General features: G+C 44.4%; 1 protein-coding gene across 3 annotated transcripts in view; it reads right to left on the reverse strand.

The window, feature by feature from the left end:
- The window catches only part of CCDC180 (coiled-coil domain containing 180), a 67,728-nt gene that overhangs the window by 10,833 nt on the left and 32,811 nt on the right, over positions 1-24,084 (reverse strand). For all 3 annotated transcript variants that reach the window (XM_041764583.1, XM_041764582.1, XM_041764585.1), the window contains 11 exons: positions 23,757-23,901; positions 23,469-23,585; positions 18,860-18,958; positions 16,578-16,697; positions 14,756-14,928; positions 14,418-14,473; positions 14,223-14,301; positions 12,328-12,408; positions 4,879-4,945; positions 3,962-4,103; positions 388-548 (listed from right to left, as the gene is read on the reverse strand). In XM_041764583.1, coding sequence (XP_041620517.1) covers positions 388-548; positions 3,962-4,103; positions 4,879-4,945; positions 12,328-12,408; positions 14,223-14,301; positions 14,418-14,473; positions 14,756-14,928; positions 16,578-16,697; positions 18,860-18,958; positions 23,469-23,585; positions 23,757-23,901 — 1,240 coding nt within the window. The remainder of the gene's footprint in view (positions 1-387; positions 549-3,961; positions 4,104-4,878; positions 4,946-12,327; positions 12,409-14,222; positions 14,302-14,417; positions 14,474-14,755; positions 14,929-16,577; positions 16,698-18,859; positions 18,959-23,468; positions 23,586-23,756; positions 23,902-24,084) is intronic.

Here is a 24,084-nt window from a genome sequence, read left to right on the forward strand (position 1 = left end):
AGAGGCAGAGAAGGTAAGATAGGGCCATGGCTGGAGCTGACACTGAGGGCTAGGGACTGGGAGAACTGAGCAGTTGCTTTAGTACAACCAGGTCCTTAGTCCAATAAAATCAATGGCATCCATGTCCCATGCCACCAAGGACCAGTAAGACCATTGTTGTTCATGTCAAGGATCACATTCCCAAAGAAACAGCAGACCCACCCAGTAAATCTAAAAAGAAGTTTATTGAACACCTTCTATGAAGAAGGCACTTCTCTAATGTTCCGTGCCCATCAGCCCCCCATCCAACAACCCCAGCCAAGCCAGTTCTGCCTATACCCCACCTCCATTTCTGAGCTCCCAGGGCTCTTGGTCCCAGAGAGGAAGGATTGGTCCTGGGGCTCCCACCTTTCTTTTTTCCAGCTTCTCCTGATAATCCCAGAACTGTCCTCGGATCTCATTGGCAGAGGCGCAGAATCTTTTCCAGTGGTGTTCCTTGAAGTTCTCCATTACCAGCCAGCACACTTGGGGCAGCAGCTCCTCAAATCTCCTCATCTGGGCCCGCAATTCTATAGTAATTGGAGGTGGGGGACCAGAGGAAGGGACAGAGCAAAACCAAGGTTCTGAAGGAATCACTCCCACAAAATCCCAAAGCAGTGACCCAAAGAGAAAGACTTGATTTACAACATGGCAATAACTATCTCATCAGAAGGGGTCATGTGGTCAGAGCAGTATAGAAAACACTGGATTAAGCAAATTCAAAGGACTTTTCTTCAACACTCTACAGCTGAAGAAAAGTGCAGCAAGTCTTGAGGAGTTGTCCTTCAAAGACTGCCTCAACTCTAGGCCCCTTCTGTCCCTCCAGACCCCTAGGCAGCTCTATGTTAGACCTACCTTTTCATCAATATCCCTTTACGTCTCACCCAGATTGTCATCTCTTTATTTTTCTCTGTTGAATTTTGGATATTTTCTTTGATAGTAAAGCCATTCATAATTTAAAAATCTCAACTATTGGGATCCCTGGGTGGCGCAGCGGTTTGGCGCCTGCCTTTGGCCCGGGGCGCGATCCTGGAGACCCGGGATCGAATCCCACGTCGGGCTCCCGGTGCATGGAGCCTGCTTCTCCCTCTGCCTATGTCTCTGCTTCTCTCTCTCTCACTGTGTGCCTATCATAACTAAATAAAATTAAAAAAAAAAAATCTCAACTATTTATTCTTCCAATATAGAAGTTCTATGTAGTTTTCTTTCCTATCTACTTAGTCCCTTCTTATTTGTGCTTCCAGTATCCTTTTCTAGTTAATTCAAAAAAAGACATGATTTTATATTCTGTGTCTGATATGTTCAATCTGAAGTCTCTACTGATCTCATTCTTCTGCCTAATGCTCAAGGGGCCCTTTATGTGTGTGTGTGTGTGTGTGTGTGTGTGTGTGTGTGTGTGTGTGTTTTACTGGGAGCTCTTATTCTGGGCATTTGATTTGTGAGAATCCTTAGAGGTCTGAATTGAAGGCGCGTTTTGTTTGTTTTTTTTACTAGAGAGAGGGTTTGTAGTGTCTCTACCAGATAAGCATCTGGGGGCAACTAACTAAAAAATCATTTTAAGCTAAATTATCAGCTAGAAGTCTTTTGGATGATCCACAAAAATAAAGTCGAACTCAGGCACAGAGGCTGCTTTACAGTTATGGATTCTTGTTGGAGTTTTCCTTCTGCTTTACCTGGTAGCAGAGTTTTTAATAAGACCATTTCTTTTGGGGCACTTGGGTGGCTCAGTGGTTGAGCATGTGCCTTTGGCTCAGGGCATGATCCCAGGGTCCTGGGATGGAGTCCCACATCAGGATCCCATCAGGGATCCTGCTTCTCCCTCTGCCTGTGTCTCTGCCTCTCTCTGTGTGTCTCTTATGAATAAACAAATAAAATCTTGAAAAAAAAATTCCTTCTGGTCACTGGTGGTGGCAGTGGTGTGGGAGTGGAAAGGGGGACTTGGTTTCTGTCTCATTCACCCTACTCTGCAGCAGTTGCCCTGTGAGGGGGGTGGGGCAGTTTTCTGTGGCTTTTGTCCTTCCAGACTTTCCATCTTGGGTGGTCTGGGGCTTTGTCTCCTGTTCCCAAGGCCCTGGAGGCCATACAAACAAAGCTCAAATTCACCTGGGAGTCAGCAAAGGCCTTCAGGCAATGTGTTACTGTACAATTTCTCTCCTGGAGTTTCTATTTTCACTCAATCTGAGGGCCTTGTTTTATTTCCTGCTTTATGGGTAGTTCATCAATACATTTAAAAGACTTTATCACAAAAATGTTATATCCAATACTTTTAAATGTTTTCATTGGGAGAGTTGGTCAGGATACTGGACTCCCACTGACTTCCTACAGAAGCTTTCTTTTGAGGAAGGTCATAGAGGATGGGATCCCAGAGTTCACGTGGGGAAATTCTGAGCTAGAGAAACAAAATGCTGCAGTACTTTGAATTCCAGTCACTCTACAGTGACAGCCACCATGGATGATCTTCCCTGGATGTGGCAGGTCTCTGCAGCCAGCTTAATCCTCAGAAAACCCCTGCATGTGAGTGCTGTCTTAATCTCCAGTGTACAGACAAGGAAACTGAGGTGAGGTGACTGGGTTGAGGTCATAAGGCAGGGAGACGGCAGTGCTGGGTCTTGACCCTAGGTCTGGCTGTCCCCTAATCCTCTCCCTCTTCTACCCATGCTGCCCCTCAACCAAGACAGCAGGCCTTAGAGGCAGGAACAATTAGGACTTACAACTGTATACAACATACATGGCTATAGACAAAGATGCAGAGGAACATGGAGAAATGAGCAAAGGTAGGCACCGGGTATGTTTTTACAGCTTCTTTAATGTTGTTAGAATAAATGTGAATGGCACAATGCAGTCTATCTGCCTGTGTTCATGTCCCTCTTCTCTAAGAGGCTGTGTTTATCAGGGTCATTAGAGCCCAGCACAGGCTAGGCATACAGTAGGCTCTTAACAAATTCCTGTGGAAAGTTTTCTTCAAACGGTCAAATACAGAGTTACCATATGCCCCAGGAATCCCACTCCTAGTCATACAGCCGAGACGTATGTCCACACAAAACGTGTGTGTGAATGTTTGTGGCAACGTTATTCACGGTAGCCAAAGGGCAAAGCAGCCAGATGTCTACCAATGAATGGATAAAAAAAATTGCAGTACACGCACACAATAGAAAAAGAATCAGCCATAAAAAAGGAATGACATTCTGACACCTGCAATGAAATGGACGAACTTTGAAAACATTATGCAAAATGAAAGAAGACCACATGGTATATGTTCCATTCATTTGCAAGCCCACAATAGGAAAATCTAAAGAGGGAGTAGCTGAGTGGTGCTTAGGGCTGAGGCAGGGATGAAGGGACAGGGTTTTTTTGTTGTTTTTTTTTTTTTTCAGATTTTATTTATTTATTCATGAGAGACACACAGAGAGAGGCAGAGACACAGGAAGAGGAAGAAGCAGGCTCCCTGCAGGGAGCCCCATGTGGGACTCCAAGGACTCCAAGATCACACCCTGGGCTGAAGGCAGGCGCTAAACTGCTGAGCCACCCAGGGATCCCATGGCACAGGGTTTTAAAACTGACAGCAGTGATGGTTGCCCAACTCTGTGAATATACTAAAATCCATTGAATTGTACACTTTATGTGGGCAAATTGTAATGGTATGTATCTCAATAGAACTGTCAAAATCATCTGTGCAATGAACAAAACATTCTTAGTGATACGAACCACCAGATTTCTCAAGAACGGTGATTTTTTTCAACGTTGTTTCTTCCAGTTAAATCTGATCAATGTTTTTACCTCATTCTAAGATGCTAGCTTTTCACAGGGGAGCTCCTCGGCGTCCCCCCCACCGGTGGCCTCCAGGTCAGGGAGGCGTCCTCCAGGCTGTGAGGCTCAGGCCCTGCTCAGTGGGTGGCACAGGTCACACCCTTGACCTGCCTGCCCACCTGCCTCCCGCACTCACCTATGAGGCAGGAGTTATGGTACTCCTCTGTCTGGGCATGGTACTCCAGGATCTTCTTGCAAATGTTCTCTGCGCACTGGTCAAAGTTTTCATACATGCAGTCAGGCCTGGTGACTGAGCGCTTCTCTCTGCGGTAAAACTCCTGCAAGAGAGGTTGACGATGTATGGGCGAGGACCTTCACCAGGAGGCTCTGGCCCATGCTCCCCCAACCTCCACCCTGTTCCCCATACCACCTAGCCCTTTCTCCTCATGTCACCTCCACCTGTGACACTTCCTACCCAGCCGCCCTTTACTCTGCTGTCATTATCCCAGTATGCAAGGCATAAGGGACCAAATGGCAAAACTCTATTTGTCCTTCAAGACCCAAATGGAATCTTATTTCAATGACCAGGTTGAGAGGTTTCCATGAAGCTTTCTATGAAGTACCACGCTGGGTACTAGACCAAGCCACAAATATGGAAGATCCTACAGAATTTGCAGCCCAGTGGGAGGCTGACAGGAACATGCACAGACACCCCTATGTAGCTCCCACTGAAGGCCTCCCGGGTGCCTGCTCCAGCACCCCCACCCATCTCCCTCTGGTACCACCATGTCTGTTGCCCATCTGCAGGGTGCTGGCCTCCCAGGGACAGAAATTGGGCTTGTTCCGCTTGGGCCACCCAATATCTGACACACAGTATCCAGGAAATGTCTGGTGGCTCAATATATGGTAAATGAATGAATGAGGTTTAATTTCTAGGAAAACACATTAGGTGACAGAAGCTGGGTAGCTGTGGTCGTGGGAGCTGAAATCCCATTTCCTCAGTTTCACCCACAAGGGCGTTATCAGCAGAACACAAGAGGCAGAGGCAGCTGGGGATGTGTGGCCAGCAGCCGGCCAAGAGACAGACTGAGGCCTGTGGGTAGCAGCCCTCACCTCCACAACGTTTAGCAGATGCTCATTGCTCTCCCAGAGGAGGGTCAGGATGATCCCTTTAAAATCCCTGCAACACACAAAAGACAGATCCCTGAGAAGCCTTGTCTAATCTTACCAAATGCTGTGGACTAAACCAAATGGATAGCACATTCTGAGTGCTCAGCAGCCTACCTAGAATTGGACGGTTCATGTGATGCCCAGGTTCTCTCACCTGATATTCCTATTTGCCTAGTTTAATGCCTCTTGTATGTGACAAGCTGGGTTTGGCCTCTTCCAAGAGTCTATTCTCTTTTGGCCTCATCACTTCTTATAGCTAGCTATGTGCTCCTGCCCCAGGACCTTTGCATACACCAATGCCTCCCCAGAGAACACTGTTAACTTTCCTATTGGTCATATTTGCTACTGCTCTTCCTCAGATCCCAGTTTGGTGGCAATTCCTGACCATCCTATTCCCATGTTCTCAGAGTGGTCCTTAGCCCTATAACACTCCCCACAGGGGGATTTGGGATTGATTTGTGTGACTGGCTGATTAACCTCTCTCTCTCCCAGAAAAATGGTAAAGTCCACCTGGACACAGAGTGTTGTGTCTATTTTTGCTCACCAAGAAACCCCCGCCCCCATCCCACTACAATGTCTGCACTTGTCAGTGCGTCAGTATTGGTTGAAAGAACAATTTCTTATAATTATTAATTAAATGAGCAAGACTTCCTGTAGGACCAAACATCCTCCTTCTGTTCCTTCTGGCCTTGAGGCTGACTGTGCACACACTGCGGCTTTGTTAAACAAATTTGCACAGACCCATTGGATATTCTTGTCCAGTTAGGTCAACCTTCTCTATAGTTGGAGTGAAACAAGGGAGAGGTGTCTTAGAACCGCATGTAGCTGTAGGACACTTGATTTTTCAGTTTCTGTTAAGTGATTCAGCAACTGTTGTTCACGTACATTGTTGGCCAATTTCTAAAATAAATGTGTATAGGTCACTTGATGTTTCATTTGAGAATTCACTCATCACAATTAAAGAAAATTAGTAATATACTGAAGAGCAAAGGGAAAAAAGGCCAACATTTTATCATGTTTACTTCTGCTGCTTTTAAAATCAGTTTGGAATTAGGTTCATGTGTATTTCACATTCTGTTCACTTGTTAAGTGTTCCCCCACATTACGATATCTTTTTAAATGCCTGTGTAAACACCATCAAGTATGGAAGCAGCATGGTTTACAATCCCCTATTTTTGAACTCTTAGGGTTTCCCATTTTTAACTGGGATAAAGAGTATTCCACGGTGTATGTTTTTGTGCAAGTTTTCTCTTCTTGATAGGATGGTTTCCTTGGGAGAGACACCTAAGGAGTTGCACATAAAGGCATAACCTTTACTATCTTCCCAAACTGCTTTCTGGAAAGATCATTTGCTGTTGGCCATGACAAAAACTGTTCTTGGCCAAGTGTTAGGCAGGCTCCTTCATATGTTTTCACCATCCTTTCCCGAACAGTATTTCATTGTGTGATTCATGCCACTGGCATGATTTTACTAAGGATACTGTGGAATCTCACTGGCTTCTCTGGGAAACTTCACATCTCTCCAGACTGGCCCATCTAAGCCCTCTGCCCTCACCTCACCTCTGCTCCTTGAACTCCTCCTCTTACCACCTCCATCTCCCCTTCGGTTTCCTGGTACCTGGTTCATTACGCCCCTGCAAGTGCCACCTCTGTCCACCTTGCAAGACCCCTCCTTTCCCACTCCCTGCCCTCAGTTCCCACAATCCCTTGAACTTTGGGATTCCCGTCCCCCCTGGGGTTCTCAGAGGACCCTAAAAACAAATACCTGAGATTGAAAAGGAAAAAGGGCTAATTGGAAACAGGTTGAGTGTTTTAGCTACTTGTATGCACCCCAGGATTTGAAAACTTGTCGAGTATACCTCTTTTCATGGCAATAAATCTATTCACATGAGTTCAGTAAGAATCATCCTTCTTATAATGGGACATACTTTGACTGGGATGTCATATGGAGAAGGACACATAGAATCAGATATGACCAGACAATTTTAAGGAGCTAAGGTCTTTATGGACCCAACGCTCACAAAGCCCTCTTGGGAAAACCAGCCTGTACCTGGTTTACAGGGTTCCTAGCCTTATAGGTGAGTAAGGAAGGCCCCTTCCTGGCAAGCCCAGGAATATTAGGATATTGTGGGGGCCTCAAAAAGAGAGGTTTCACCTAAATCTAGAGGGATTACTGGTGAAATCTGGCCTCGTTTCCTAGCCTCAAGAGGCTTTTAAAAGTCTAATCTTATGAATGGGTAAAGAATATGTGACACACACACACACACACACACACACACACACACACGCGCGCATGCAATGGAATATTACTCAGCTATCAAAAAGAATGAAATCTTGCTATTTGAGATGGTGTGGATGGAACTAGAGGGTATTATGCTAAGCAAAATGTCAGAGGAATATAAAATTCATATGATTTCACTCGTATGTAGCATTTAAGAAACAAAATGGCTGAACATAGAGGAAGAGAAGGAAAAATAAAACAAAAACAGGGAGGGAGACAAACACATAAGGCACTCAACTAATAAGAAACAAACTGAGTTGCATGAGGGGACGTGGGTAAGAGGAAGGGGTAACTAGGTAATGAGCATTAGGAGGGTACATGATGTGATGAGCACTGTATGTTATATGCAACTGATGAATCACTGAACTCTACCCCTGAAACTAATAATATACTATATGTTAATTAAATTGAACTTAAATTTTATTTATTATTTTGTTTTTACTTTTTTGGTATATATTTTTTTATTTTTTGTATATATTTTTTAAAGATTTTATTTATTTATTCATGAGACACACACACACACACACACACACACACACACACACAGAGGCAGAGACACAGGCAGAGGGAGAAGCAGACTCCATGCAGGGAGCCCAACTCGGGATCAAGTCCCCAGGATCAAGCCCTGCCTAGGCTGAAGGTGGTGCTAAACCACTGGGCCACCAGGGCTGCCCATTTTTGTATGTTTTTTTTTTTATTGGAGTTTGATTTGCCAACATACAGCATATCACCCAGTGCTCATCCAATCAAGTGCCTCCCTCAGTGCCTGTCACCCAGTCATCCCCAACCCCTGCCCACCTCCCATTCCACCACCCTTTGTTCATTTCCTGGATTTAGGAATCTCTCATGTTCTGTCACTCTCTCTGGTATTTCCCACTCATTTTCTCTCCTTTCCTCTTTATTCCCTTTCATTATTTTTTATATTCCCCAAATGAATGAGACCATATAATGTTTGTCCTTCTCTGATTGACTTCCTTCACTCAGCATAATACCCTCCAGTTCCATCCACGTCAAAGCAAGTGGTGGGTATTTGTCGTGTCTAATGGCTGAGTAATATTCCATTGTATACATAGACCACATCTTCTTTATCCATTCATCTTTTGATGGACACTGAGGCTCCTTCCACAGTTGGGCTATTGTGGACATTACTGCTATAAACATTGGGGTGCAGGTGTCCCGGCATTTCACTGCCTCTGTATCTTTGGGGTAAATCTGCAGCAGTGCAATTGCTGGGTCGTAGGGCAGGTCTATTTTTAACTCTTTGAGGAACCTCCACACAGTTTTCCAGAGTGGCTGCACCAGTTCACATTCCCACCAACAGTGTAAGAGGGTTCCCCTTTCTCCGCATCCTCTCCAACATTTGTTGTTTCCTGTCTTGTTAATTTTCACCATTCTCACTGGTGTGAGGTGGTATCTCATTGTGGTTTTGATTTGTGTGAGCTTAATTTTTTTTTGAAGTCTCATCTGAAATTCTTTAATGAAGAGTTCCAGCAACACAAACTTAAAAAAATCTTCTCCTACATCTACATTAATAATCAGATCAAATCTGAAGGGATCAGGTTTCTTTTGTAGGCAAGCATCAGAAAAAGGAGTGACAGAAGTTTTATGCCTCAGTGGAAAACTATAGCACAGTCTTGTGGGGTAGAAAATTCTCATACTGTTCACTGTCTTTGAGATTTTGTTACTTGCCTGTAAAGTGGACTGGGATCTTGCCGTCTGCCACATTTTTTTCAGTTCTCACCAACCTCTCAATTCTTCTAGTTTTCTTCAATTCGTGGCTACAACTCCTCACATTAATATTTCCAAATTCTCTCCCACCCTCCTGATTTGATGCCGCTGAGAACTTGATGCCTGGATCTTTATTGAGACTTTTTGCATTGTATAGCTGGCTTTTCCTCCAAAATATAACAAAGTCCAACAAGCTGATGCTGGATGATGGACAACTGTAATGCCCGAAGCTGCTCCTGTGTGGGCCACTCAGGATGCCTCAGGCCCAACATCTAGAAATCTTGGCTGGCTACCCTACTACCAAGTCTCAACACATGGTTCACCTGGTCTTTAACAAATGAAAGCTGACTGAATGAGAAATGAACTGATACTGTCCAAAGACAAGAAGAATTAATCTTTCCTTGAATAAGAGGAGCAGGATCCCTGGGTGGCACAGCGGTTTAGCGCCTGCCTTTGGCCCTGGAGACCCTGGGATCGAATCCCACGTCGGGCTCCCGGTGCATGGAGCCTGCTTCTCCCTCTGCCTATGTCTCTGCCTCTCTCTCTCTCTCTCTTTCTGTGACTGTCATAAATAAATTTAAAAAAATTTAAAAAAAAAGAATAAGAGGAGGGACTGACCATGACTCCCTGCTTGACCAAACTTTAGACAGGCTCTCCTGAGCCTCCTTCTCGACTAGGCCTCATCCTTGGGCACCCCTGCTGGGTCCTATGTTAGCAAGTAAGTTAGTTTAGTTTATTTTTTAAAGATTTCATTTATTTATTCATGAGAGACACAGAGAGGGAGGCAGAGACATAGGCAGAGAGAGAAGCAGACTCCCCGCGGGGAGCCTGATGTGGGACTTGATCCCAGGACCCCGGGATCACAACCTAAGCCAAAGGCAGATGTTCAACCACTGAGCCACCGAGGTGTCCCAGCAAGTAAGCCAGTTTATGCACAACCCCCCACCCTGATATCTGATCACCTTTGATATCTGATCACCATGGCCTGCCTGTACCAAGAATCCTACCAAGCAGGCTTAGCAAGACTCCCATCCGCTGACCCCTTGCTCTGCACATTGGTTAGAAATCTTCTCTTGCCCTTACTGTGTTCTGAGTTGAGCCCTATCTCTCCCCTATTGGAATAGTCTTGACATCTATTGCAACAGTCCTGCACAAAGCCTTACTATTTTAACAAGCATCAGAACAATTTTTCCCTTAACACCTTGCACAGGTGTGCCTGGGAGGGACCATCCATACCCTCCCTTAATAAACTGAGAACTTCTTCTAAAGTCTATTTACATATTGCTTAATCTCAGGCAAAATATAAAATGGATTTGTTCCCTTTACGTTTGTTTGCATTCTAGTGAGAATTAGTGTCTTCTCCACATGTTTATTCCTAATTTTATTTTCTCCTTGCATGTGATCTCTTCCAATTCTCCCCTTACCCTACCGAGTGCTGGTAATTTCCTTAGCAATTTGCTGGGTCAAAGGAGCAGGGAGAAGAGCCAATTTGTCCTTTGTTGGCCTTATTTCCCACTACTGTGTCTTGGCTGGTTTCTGTCTAATTTTTAATTGCATTTTACCTCAAAAGAGTTTAAAAATTTATTTGACAAAATTTTCCATCTTTTTCTTTGCGGTTTCATCTAGCGCTTCTTGGGGTGATGATCCTGTATACTCAAAGGAGGCCTATGGTGACACACTGGCTCCTCTCCACAGCTTCAAGGGGAGGATTCTCTTCTATCCGCAGTACACAAAGAAGATGAAGGCTTGGGACTTAACCAGAGTCGCAGTATGGGGGTAAAAACATCAGCAGTCTGATTCCATTTTCTGACCAATTCACCACTGTGCTAGGGCCAGGAAAGTCTCTTCCCTTTCAGAGATTTCATAAATGTGGGATGCCTGGATGGCTCAATGGTTGAGCATCTGCCTTCGGCTCAGGTCATGATCCTGGGGTCCTGGGATCGAGTCCCACATCAGGCTCCCCAAAGGCCTGCTTCTCCCTCTGCCTATGTCTCTGTCTCTCTCTGAGTCTCTCATGAATAAATAAATAAATAAAATCTTTAAAAAGAGAGAGAGAGATTTCATAAGTGCTCGATTTATTTATTACATTTTCTGGTTAGCCTGTGATTTTTTTTTTTTTTTACCACTAAAATACTGTGGTGTATCCATATGGTGGCTAACTATTTAGCAATATAAAGGGATGAACTATTGATACATGTGACCACTTGGGTGGATCTCAAAGGGCCTTTATGTTGAGTGCAAAAAGCCACTCTGAGAAGGTCACACAGTATGTAAGACTGTTCATATGACGCTCTTGAAGTGACAAAATGATAAGGATGGAACACAGATTAGTGGTTGCTCAGGGTTAGGGATGGTGAGGGAGAGGGTGGGTATGGCTATAAAAGGGTAGTGAGAGGGACAGAACAGTTGTGGTGATGGTACAGTTCTGTTTCTGGATAGTGCTGATGGTTACGTGAATATACACAAGTGATAAGATGACAGAACCATACACAATTGAGAGAGAGTCAAGGTTTTTAATGATAAAGAATGTCTTTTTTGTAGGGGGGGGGGGGATAGGGGAGCATCTAGCTGATGACCTAGGACCCAACTTCTGGGCCACATGAAGTGAAAGCCACCCCCTTTTTTTTTTTTGCAAAGTTCACAAAACCCCAAAGATAAGACCAGTGGGGCAAAAAGACTAATAAGTAGGGGTGTTAAGATGGTGAGTTCCCTGTTCAAGGGGTACGTGTGTGTCCATGTCCACTGTAGATCTTGACTTTCTCTGAGTGCTCCTAATTTTCTAAAGTTGAAATCCTGCTTGTTTGCTTGAAGGGTAGCCATATTACGTGGAACAGTGTTTGTTTTAATCAGTGAAATTGGGCAGCCCGGGTGGCTCAGCGGTTTAGCGCCGCCTTCAGCCCAGGGCCTGATCCTGCAGACCGGGGATTGAGTCCCAAGTCAGGCTCCCTGCGTGGAGCCTGCTTCTCCCTCTGCCTGTGTCTCTGCCTCTCTCTGTGTGTCTCTCATGAATACATAAATAAAATCTTAAAAAAAAAAATCAGTGAAATTAAAATAAAGGAAAAGAGGAATGGGAAAGGTGAGGCATTAGAAAAAAAAAATTTTTAAACCCCACAAACAAACCTCAAACTTGAAAGGGGTATGTTACTCTGCTACCCCAAAAACCTTAGCTTGGAGGATGTAAAATTTTGGTGAAAATGTCTCTTGGGATGAGACACACTGACCTTGACCCCTTCCTGTCCCCTCACCTACTTCTTGTGCTCTGGCCCCCCCCCCCCCCCCCCCCCCCCCCCCCCCCCCCCCCCGCTTTCTTGGTTTCCCTCAGTTGTGTCAAGGTGAGCCACCCCCTGACTGAGACAATGGGTTAAAATGGAGTTGGCACTTACTCAGCGGGAGGTGGCGGCTTCTCCCCCAGCACCTGGTACTTTCTGTCCATGCGGTTGGGCGGCTTGGAGTACCGCGTGAAGCTGTGAGACACAGGGGAGTCAGCGCTCTGGAGGCTGGCGCAGGCAGGCTGGTCTGCGGGAGCCCCACCTACGTGGCTGAGGCTCTGGGTCAGCTTGTGTGACACTGTGACTCCCGGGTCTGAGGCTGACTCCTTCAAAATACTTCTCTACTCCTCCACAGCTGTGGAGACAACCTTAGCGGGGGGTGAAGGGGTGGGGTAGGTGTATGGGGGGGGGTGAAGTTCTTATGGCTAAAACCGACCTAAGGCCCCTGAGGGGGGTAACGAAGGCCCAGAGATATGTGTCCTTGCTTCCCTGTGGTGAGGACCCAAAGAAAAACAGGTGGAAGTGCTTTTTAAATAAAAATACAATATGTCCAGGGATACCCAGGTGGCTCAGCGGTTAAGCACCTGCCTTTGGCCCAGGGCGTGATCCTGGAGTCCTAGGACCAAGTCCCACATTGGGTTCCCTGCAGGGAGCCTGCTTTTCCCTCTGTGTCTCTGCCTCTCTCTGTGTGTGTCTCTCATGAATAAATAAATAAAATCTTAAAAAAAAAATACAATATATCCAGTTAACCTTGAATTTCATGGAAGCAGGGAGTAATTTTTGGTGTATGTCCCATATAACACCAGACAGCCCCAGCAACATGGACTTCATTTTGTAACCACTGAGAGACTGAATATATGAACGGATAATAGCTGGACTGTACCTAAGTACAGAGCTCTGACCCAGAACCTGCAGCAACCTGCCCGGGAAACCAGCTCCTTGTCTACACTGAACACTTCAGGAAGTCAGCCTGATGCAGGTCAGGCTTGCCGGAAGCCATGTTGTTCTCTCTCGTGGCAATCCAAAGTGCTAAGCAATAACTCCTGTGACAATCAGCTCCAAATGGTTGAGACTTGATTACTGACTGACAGCTTCCCTAAATTTTGTCCCTGCTTCTAACCTAGGACCAACCAGAGAAAGCCAGATTTGCAGCTGTAAATAATCACACTGAATGCCTGCTGCTAGCTAGCCTGCTTCTAGCTTCCCTACATCAACAGCCTCCAATAAAAGCACACCTAAAGCCCTTCCTTTCTCCACCATACAGTCTCCCTTGCCTGCTTTTGAGTCTCTACTAAAACATAAATGATGATGGTTGACCCCCTTGCTGTACCAAGCTCCGAATAAATAGCCTTTGCTTTTCTCACCCGGTTGGTCTTAGGTTTATTTCCACATTGCATATGGCATTCGTCCTCAAGAGGACCTCTCAGAGGTATGCAAAGCAGGAGATTCCTCACTGCTACTTCCTCAAAACCAGGAATTAAACCACATCAATGGTTCCCACAGAGAACACAGAAGTCAGTTCAACCACTGGCTCTGTTACTCACCTTCTATAACATCAGCATTGGGGGACAGTGGGGCCCCACCTGCAATGGACCATGAGTCTGACGACCCCGATGGGGGCATAGTGGGCAGAGTACACGGCCAGAATGCAGAAGTCTCGGATTCTTCCAACAAGCCATCTCCAATGTCCCTCTTTTTTTTCTTTTTTTTTTTTTTTTTTTTTACCAGGATGATGGGTATGGGCAGAGGGCTGGGATTGCCCACTGTACTCATGGAAAACCACTGAACACCCAGATGGGTTCTCAAGGTGGGAGCCTATGTGAGCTGTGGCACTCAGCGGGAGTGAGCACAGAACTTCAGAGTCAACCGCTCACTGGGTCCCTTAGGGTCTCAGAGCTGTGAGCACAGGCGTTGCATTCTGAGGAGAGTCTGGTGAAGCAACAGGGTGGCCTCTGGCCTCTGGGGAATGCACCTGGAAGGCGAGATCCTGGGCAGCCCAGCATCCCTACCTTCCTGCTGAAGTGGCACTGGCACTGGACAGGGCTTTTCTCACTGCATGTTCTCCTCGATTCTGGTGTCGCTTCAAGCCTTTGATTGATGAGGACCCAGGAAAAGAAGAGAGGACCTGGTGAGGATGGACCAGGTGGCAATACTGGCTTCCCCACCACCGGTGCCCTGACACCCACAGGCCTATTAGCCTCTACCTGTCTGGGACCGGTCTTTGTCACACTGCTGGTTTGAGCATTTTGTGTCAGGAAACCTGAAACCAAAGGAAAGGACATGAGCTTTTCCCCAGTGACCATGAGGACAGCTCAAGTCAGGCACTGGGTAACATCTCGGCCCACAATATCATGTGTACCTGTCTTATTATGACCCCCATTTCCGAGGGAGAAACTGAGGCTCAAGAGGAGTGGCCCTTATATGAAGTCACAGGCTGTCAGGGGTGGGAACCTCATATGTGGGAGCCCACAGATGGTCCCTGGAGACTCTGGGCCATGAGGTTTGGTGGCAGGGCCCTGTTGTACACCCCGTGGCCACTCACTGCAGGATCTTCTTGACCACTTCCACAGCTGGGTCTTCAATCATGGGCTTCCCCATGTGGCTCGGCTGGGCGAAGGACTCGGGGGTGACCAAGTCTAACTTGGCCTCCTCTTCAAGGGCTTCTGAAGATACCAGGATGTCACTCTCCACCTCCAGGTCAGTCATGATATTGTCCTGCAGGCCCAAGAGAAGAGTCTGAGTGTATGAGCCCCGCCTAGGTGCTATGGATACAGGCAGGTTGGGTTCATGTCCCAGTACTACCTCACCCAGGTCCTGCAGCTGGAAGCCAGCTGCCTGATTCTTTGAGCTTCTATTTTTCTTCTAAAAAAATGGCAATGGTCATAACTTTAGACGGTCATTCATTCATTCATGCATGCATTCATCTATGTGCGCATGTTGGCTTTCGAAATGTTTCCCAAGTACCTGCTTTCTGCAAGGCTCTGCCTGGGTCCTGGGACACAGTGTAGGGAGGTAACATGTGACCCTTGTCTTTACGGGGCTTAAAGTCTGGTCAGAGAGCAAGCATTTAATATGAACTCTACAAATAAATGTTTGGTCAAAATTGGGACCAGTGCTGTGAAGAAGTTCCAGAGTCTTCCATGAAACTGAGGACCATAGACCTATGAAGCCAGCCTGTAGATGTGCCTAGGCACTGTTCTTGAAAGGGATGAGTGAATGAAAGTGTGCACAAGTAAGTGGTCAACACCCCCTACAAGTTGGACCTTTGAGAAAGGGTAGGGGTGGTGGCCCACAATGAGTGCTTAGTTAGGCTATTCCTTATTTTATTTGAGCCCCGGCTCAGTAATGGACTGTAACAGGGAAAGACTCCAGATGGACTCCTGAGTTCTGTCGTGAAGGGTGCACTGCTAGTGGCATGATGGAGGCTTAGTATTGGTGATACGGTGTGAAGAGCTTCTCCGTAGAAGGGAGGGCTGGTTCAAAACATGGCAGTGAGAGGGTAGCCAGAGCAGAAGTGGAGGGGTGTCCACTTATGCCCACATTGGTATATGTGGGTATCCACTTATGCCCACACTCCCCCCCTGGAATTTAATTGAGTGCCTCTGGCATTCAAAGCCTGGAGTGAGAGGCTGAATGTGAGGTGAGGTTGACACAAGCTCTGCCCGTTTAGGCAGAGTCTAGAGAGACAGCTCTTAAAATGGAGATCTCACTGTCTGGTCTGGTCTAACTGTCTGGTCTGAGAGAAAGCCCAGGGGAAAATCATGTCTTTGGGGTGGGAGTGAGGGCAAGAAATGAAGAGGCCATGGAGGGAAGACTGAAGAGCCTGCTGTAAAGGCCCAGTCCAAGGGTCTGGATTTTACCCTGAGGACAGAAGAGTGACACAGTCAGACCAACTTTCTTCAGTGTCAGGTCTGGTTTCAGCTCAGGGAATGGATCATGAGGGGAAGTGAGAGAAAAAGGGCACCAAGTGGGCAAGAAGGGGCGGTGGGGGTCGGGTGGGGAGAAGCCAGTGGTTGTTCCTAGATGTGGGTAGGAAGGAAGAGGCTGAAAGTTAAGGTTGCCTGAGAACCAGTGGGTGGGGTAAGCTGAAGGTCCTGGTGGACATGAGGAGATGGTGTCAAGAGGTGAGGGGTCTCTGAGGAGACCAAGGCAGGGAAGTGAACTATCTGGGATTTGAACCCTGATCTGAAGGGAGAGCCCATAGTCTTCCCAAGGCATTTCTGGCCTGGTGTCCAGCAGAAGCCTGGGAGCCTCCTCTTCCCTTAGGCTCTGCTGAGCCCTGCTGGTCTCCTAGGAGCCTGGACCAGACAGCTCACCCACCCTTCCCCACTGCCCAACCCCTTTCTTTACTGTCTGTGCCTTACGGTAAAGACCACTTGAGTCACGGACACTGTGTCTAGCTTGCAGTTGAGGTACTGAATCCTCTGGCCAAGTCTTTCCTTCCAAGTCTGGACGAAGCCAAGGATGTCTTCTGTGGTCACCATCTAAGGGAAGAAAGCCACAGAAAGCAGGTTGCAGGAGGGCCAATTGTCTCCATCTGAACTGTCAGCCTCTTGGTTCTTTGGATCTGGGAGAGCGGGGAATGCTGGCTGGCTCTCTTGGGCAGCTGCACTGGGGCAGGGAATCTTTTACTGATGGGGCATCAAGAGTTCTAGTCCTGGTTTTATGGGTTCATTCTGGGCAAATCATTTAGATTGCTCAACTCAGTTTCCTCATCCATAGGGTGGGGGCCCAGAATACTCTCTGGGGTCTCTTTTAGCTCTGAAACTCTTAGAAGGAAATGTTTGGCCCAAGATGGCCAGGCTGTGTAGAAGTGAAATGACCACAGCCTTTCTGGAAGGTGACCTAACAAGGTCACATACACATCCCCCTGTAGCAGCAATCCCACAGACCGTGCCCCGAGGTATGCCAGGAAGCACCTGTAAGGATGTTCACCTTCACTGTGCATCTCACCACATCACTCAGAAGTCCTCATTCATGGTCCCCTGAATCTTTAACTGACCTACATAGATGACCCAGGCCAGGGTGTTCCTTGGCCTCTTCTGCTTCCTTCATTTCCAGTGCACTCTGAGTCCTAACCATTTATTTGCTACTCAACTCTGGAACCAGAAGGTGTCTCTCCTGGTACCTTAGCCAGGCCACCATTCTCTCTGCCTCAGTCTCCCTGCCTCTCTCCTCTGTCCTTCCTGCCTTTCTGCACACAGCAGCCAGGAGGCCTTCTTCACAGGCCACGGAGCACATAATCATGACCATACCTGTCCCTGGCATCTGATGCATCATTTTCATCTCCCAATCAATGCTTTTCAGAAATATTCAACCAGTTGCTTCCATCAACACACAATTGCCTGCCCACCCAAGCTCATGCTCCCCTGACCTGGCCAGGTGGCTGTGCAAGCCACAGGCACCCTGTCCAATACCCTGACACCACCAGAGAGGACAATGAAGGGGATGGAGAAGTGAGGAAATGTGGAAGAGCGAATGTTTCTGCTCTGGAGAGACAGAGGGGTCCCTAGAGGGTCTGTTGAAGGGGTTACTTCAGATTAATCTGGTTTCTTCATGCTGCCCGGGGGATGTGCATGAATAACTGCACAAAAATACAGAGGTCGCTGCAGACTGCAAAAAAGTAATAACATGAGGGACAAGTACTCACTCTATGTTTTGTGGATGTTCAAACTTTCTTCACGAAGCATGTGTTACTATGCAAGAAAGAGCAATAAAGATAGAAACCAAATGTCCTCTCAGTGTTAACAAAAAAATAAATCCTCAACTCAACTGAAATGGAAAAGACAGAGCTTGGTGAGGAAAGACCATCCCACTAAGACAGCTCCAGCTGAGACATCTGGTTCTCAAGCGCCTGGTTGAGCTGTTGAGAAAACATTGCCCAGGGAGGCCAGGATGAATGTGGACCGGGGGACAGAGATGTGTGTGCAAGGCGGAAAAAAGCAAGTAAACAACATAAACATCCAGAGACCTGCTGTGCTGATCCATTTTGCTCTCATTTGGCCTTTTCACAGTTCATATGTAGAGAAAACAGAAGTAACCAGTTTATGTGCAATGGTCAAAAACACCAGCAAATGAAAAATCAAACAAAAAGTGGTTGTGCAGAAGGCATAATTCTGCTTCTGTGTTTCCTCTATGGCTGAGTTCCAATTACAGGAGGGATGCCTCGTGCCCTCAGAGGAGGAGTGAGGTCAGACCGCAGCCCCACACTCACTGGACTCTGCCTGCCAGGGAGGGGCTGGGGGCTGGAGGAGGGCTGTGTTTTCTTTTCTTCCTTGATTCCATTGAATGGAACAAGGGTTAAGTAGGATGGCTCAGAGGCCCTCTGGAGCTGGAGAAATCTTGATGACAGATATAAGTTTACTTCCAGTTTATAATTCTTGGGTAATGCAGGGGATCCCTGGGTGGCTCAGTGGTTTAGCACCTGCCTTTGGTGTGGGGCGTGGTCCTGGAGTCCTGGGATCGAGTCCCACATCGGGCTCCCTGCATGGAGCCTGCTTCTCCCTCTGCCTGTGTCTCTGCCTCCCTCTCTCTCTCTCTCTCTCTCTCTCACTGTCACTCAGGAATAAATAAATAAAATCTTAAAAAAAAATTCTTGGGTAATGCATCTTTACTATTCATAGCTCAGCAAATACCGAATACTTACTTTTTTATCTCCCTTTGAGCTTCGACACATTTCTATTTTCCTTTGGAGCTGTTCCAGAGAAGAATTTAATCCATCTGTTTGTAAATTAGACTTTGCAACCTAGAAAAACCAGAGGCTCCATGATTTTTTTTTCTAGAATACTTATTCTGATCAGGAAAATGTTCAGCAAAACATACTGAGATGAATTCAGTATTGGAAAAATGAAATGGGGGAGGTGGGGTGGGAAATGCACCATGTTATCAGAAACTAGATCAATGCAAATGTAAAAGGGCTTGGTTTTGTTTTCTTTTTTACTCTCAAACAAATAAGGTTTAAAAATAAAATCAACAACCCACAGTAGCAGTTGAGGGCATTGTCCCGCTGGTGACAGTTGTCTGAGCCACCTGGAAAACACGAAGAGCCTTAAAACATTCATGAGCTGCCCCAGTAATTCCAACTCTGGGAGATACCCTATGGACATATAATCAGAGTTTCCTATGCAAGGGTGTTTACAATGCCATTGGTATAATCATAAATGAAATCCACCAAATGTTCTTCCAAAAAAAGAATGGATGAGTGAAAACGGCAACACATTCAGGAGAGGGAAGTTATCACAGCAGGGGTTTTGAAAGAATCTTTAAAGATTCTATAGCCTAAGAAACTGTATAAATAGCAAGAGGTCAGTTTTGTTCTTTGTGCATATACACATATACATGTACATGTATTATATTATATATAATGTGTATTATGTGTATTATACACTTTATATATTATATAATATATATAAAATCTTTCCATATATAGAAAAAAAGCTTAAAAATAAGTCAGTCATTCCTGGCTTTATTGAGAGACAATTGACATAACATTATGTAAGCTTAAGGCATACACGATGTGTTGATTTGATACACTTAGATGTTGCAAAATAATTATCACTCTAGCATTAACTGATACCTCCAACCACATCAAATAATTACCATTTCTTTTTTGTGATGAAAACATGCAAGATCTACTCTCTTACCAACTTTCACATACACCATATAAGATTATTAACTATAATACCATGCTGCATCTTAGATCCCTAGAACCTATTTGTCTTATAACTGGAAGTTTTTACCCACTGCCCCTTATCTCCACATTTCCCATACCACTCAGTCCCTAGTAACCACCATTCTACTCTCTGTTTCTATGAGTTTGGCTTTTGTGGATTCTACATATAAGTGAGATCATACAGTTTTTGTCTTTCTTTCTCTGACTTATTTCACTATGCATAATGCCCTCAAGGTCCATACATGTTGTCACAAATGGTAGGATTTCCTTCCTTTTCGTGATCAAATACATATCTTCTTTATCTGTTTGTCTGTTGACACTCTGCCTTTTTCCACATCTGTTTCCACACCTTGGCTATTGTGAATAATGCTGCAGTGAAGCATTATTCAAGACCATATTTTCATTTCCTTTGAATATATACCCAAAAATGGGATTGCTAGAGCATACGGTGATTCTATTTTTAGTTTGTTGAGGAAACTCCATACTGTTGTCCACAGTGGCTGCACCAGTCTGCACTCCCACCAAAAGTGCACAAGGTTTCTTTTTTCTCCACACCTTTGTAATCAGTTATTATCTCTTGTTATTTTGGTGGCAGCCATTGTAAGAAGTATGAGGTGATACCTCATTGTCATTGGTCTTTCCCTGATGATGAGTGATGTTGAACACCTTTTCATCCTTTTCATATACCTATTGGCTATTCATATGTCCTTTTTGGAAAAATGTCTAATCAGTTTCTCCGCCCATTTTCAAACCACATTGTTTGCTTCTTTTGCTCTTGAGTTATATGAATTCTTTTTTTTTAAGATTATTTATTTATTTATTCATGAGAGACAGAGAGAGGCAGAGACACAGGCAGAGGGAGAAGCAGGCTCCCTGTGGGGAGCCAGATGTGGAACTTGATCCCAGGACTCCAGGTTCGCACCCTGAGCCCAAGGCAGACGCTCAAACACTGAGCCACCCAGGCGAACCAGAGTTATATGAGTTCTTTATATATTTTGGATATTAACCACTTATAGGATACATTATTTGCAAATATTTTCTCCTATTCCATAGGTTACCTTTTCATTTTATTGTTTCTTTTGCTATGCAGAAGCTATTCAATGTGATGCGGTCCTACCTGCTAATTTTTGCTTCTGTTGCTTGTGCCTTTGGTGTCACATCCACAAAATCATTGCCAAGACGAATGTCAAGGAGTTTTTCCCCATATTTTTTCCCAGAGTTTTATGATTTAGAGTCTTACGCTTAGGACTTTAATCCATTTTGGGTTAATTTTTGTGCATGGTATAAGATAGGGGTTCAATTTCATTCTTCTGTAGTGTTTATGCAGTTTCCCCACACCATTTAAGTGTTTGAGTATAGTACACTGAAATAAGGAATTGTGACGCTTTGCTCTACTTTCTCAGGAATGCTTTAGCTATTCATACTCTATCACTGTTACATACAAGTTTTAGGATGGATTTTCCTATTCCTGTGAAAAATTCCACTGGGATTTCATTTTTACTTGGCTTATACTTTTTTTTTTTTTGGTATTTTTTTTTATTGGAGTTCGATTTGCCAACATATAGTATAACACCCAGTGCTTATCCCGTCAGGTGCCCCCCTCAGTGCCCATCACCCAGTCACTCCATTCCCCCGACAACTTCCCCTTCCACTACCCCTTGTTCGTTTTCCAGAGTTAGGGGTCTCTCATGCTTTGTCTCCCTCTCTGATATTTCCCATTCATTTTCTTTCCTTTCCCTTATCCACTGGGATTTTGATAGAGAATGCACTGAATCTATAGATAGGTTTGGGTAGTATGGATATTTTAATAATGTTAATTCTTCTGATCTATGAACATGGGTTATCTTTCCATTTGTGTCTTCTTCAATTTCTTTCATTAAATTCTTGTAGTTTTCAGTGTATAGATCTTTCATTTCCTTTGTTACATTTATTACCAAGTGTTTTATTGTTTTTGGTGCTATCGTGAATGAGATTGTTTTCTTTATTTCTTTTTTAGATATTTTTACTATTAGTATATACAAATACGACTGATCTCTTGATGTTGATTTTGTATCCTACAACTTTACTGAATTTGTTGATCAGCTCTAACAGTTTTTTGCTGGATTTTCTATATAAAAGATCATTTGTTCTGCAAATAAAAACATTCTTACTTCTTCCTTTTCTTTTTGGATGCTTTTTATTTCTTTTTCTTGCCTGATCATTTGGGTACTATGTTCCAGTACTATGTTGAATAGGTGTGGTAGACAGAGTACCCTTGTCTTGTTCCTGATCTTAGAGGAAACACTTTGAACTATTCATTGTTGAGTATGATATTAGCTTGTCACATATGGCCTTTATTATACTTAGTGCGTCCCTCCTTTACCTAATTTGTTTAACATATTTATCAAGAAAAGACGTACATTGTCAAGTGTTTTTTGCATCTATTGTGATGATTAAATGATTTTTATCTTTCATTCTATTAATATGGTGTCACATTGATTGATTTGTATATTTAGAACCATACTTGCATCCTAGAGATAAATGACACTGGATCATGATGTATGATCCTTTTCATGTGCTGTTGAATTTGGTGTGCTAATTTTCCTTAAGGATTTTTGCATCTCTATCCATCAGGGACATTGGTCTGTAGTTTCCTTGTAATGTTCTTATCTGTCTTTGCTATCAGGGTAATTCTGGCTTTGTAAAATGAATTTGGGAGTATTGCCTCCTGTTCTATTTTTTGGAAGAGTTTGAGAAGAATTGGTGTTTTCTTTAAGTGTTTGGTAGAATTCACCCATGAAACCATTGGGTCCTAAGTTTTCTTTGTTGGGAAGTTTTTGATTACTGATTCAATCTCCTTACTTATTATTGGTCTGTTCATGATTTGTCATATTTGTTCATGATTCTGTCATATTTGCTCATGATTCTGTTTCTAGAACTTTTTCCATTTCTTATCCAATTTATTGGTATGTAATTAGTCATAGTAGGCTTAAAATTCTTGTAGTTCTGCAGTATCATTTGCATTGTCTTCTCTTTCATTTCTGGTTTTATTCAAGTCCTTTCTCTTTTTTCTGTGTCTAGCTAAAGGTTTGTTGATTTTGTTTATCATTGAAAAACCATTTCTAGCTTCATTGATCCTTTCTATTGTTTTTCTGGTCTTTATTCCATTTATTTCTGATCTGATCTTTGTGATTTACTTCATTTTGCTAACTCTGGGTTTAATTTTTTTTCAAATTCCTTAAGGTGTACAGTTAGGTCATTTATTTAAGATCATTGACCTCAGTTCACATTTTGACTTCACATTCGAGAGTTCTGTGTTCTTGTTCTAAGTCACTTAATTACTCTCCGCCTCAGTTTCTTTGCCTCTAAAATAGGGGGGCAAATACTTGCTTCATATAGTTCTTGTGAGGACTAACATAGGTGATCAAAACAAGTCAGTTAGCAGGATGTATGGTACATAATAACTCAATGAATCCTAGAGGCTATAATGATTTAACATCTGTCTTCTGGCTGGAGTTCAAATCCCATGGGGCAGAGCCCACAGTTGTATTCCCAGCACTTGGGACAGTGCCTGGTATGCAGGTAAAGAATGAATCTGTCCTACCTCACACTTGATGTTCACTTGCAGATTTGTCAGCAACCGCTGGATTTTCTCTATGAAAACAAGATCCACAGATAGGTTATGGAATTTGCTTTCAAACTTGTTGATGACATCATTGGCCTGTGAAGAAATATAAAAAAGTAAAGGAGGGGGGTTTAATTTGGAACTTATAGACTTTGGAAGCAGAGGGAGACAGGCTCAATTTTTTGGAATGGGGGCTTGGCAGGCCTGTCAGGCAATGAGCAAGGTTGTCTAGGACCTGGCTGGAGGTCAAGGGCAGGGCTCTCCCACCTGGTCCAGGTATTCACTTTCCATCTTCTCCATGTTGATCATGATTAAACTTTCAACAAACTCTATTCGGGAAGCTTCCTTCTCCAGTCGATGACACAGTGAGTCAATTTCTTCAGAAGAAAAGTTGCCTCCCTCAGAAAACAATCTGAAAATAGTTCAAGAGAAATAAAAGCCACTGATCAGACCTGAAACTTCCCACCCATCCCAAACACTGTGGTTGATAAAGCTTTATATTAAAAGTATAAGACATAGAAAAATGAATAGAGGTGGTTCAAAGATAGAAGCAGTGAAATAACCCAAATATCTTTAAGGGATGAACAGAGAAACA

This window comes from Vulpes lagopus, chromosome 7 (assembly GCF_018345385.1).
Source record: "Vulpes lagopus strain Blue_001 chromosome 7, ASM1834538v1, whole genome shotgun sequence".
In the NCBI taxonomy this organism is placed as follows: domain Eukaryota; kingdom Metazoa; phylum Chordata; class Mammalia; order Carnivora; family Canidae; genus Vulpes; species Vulpes lagopus.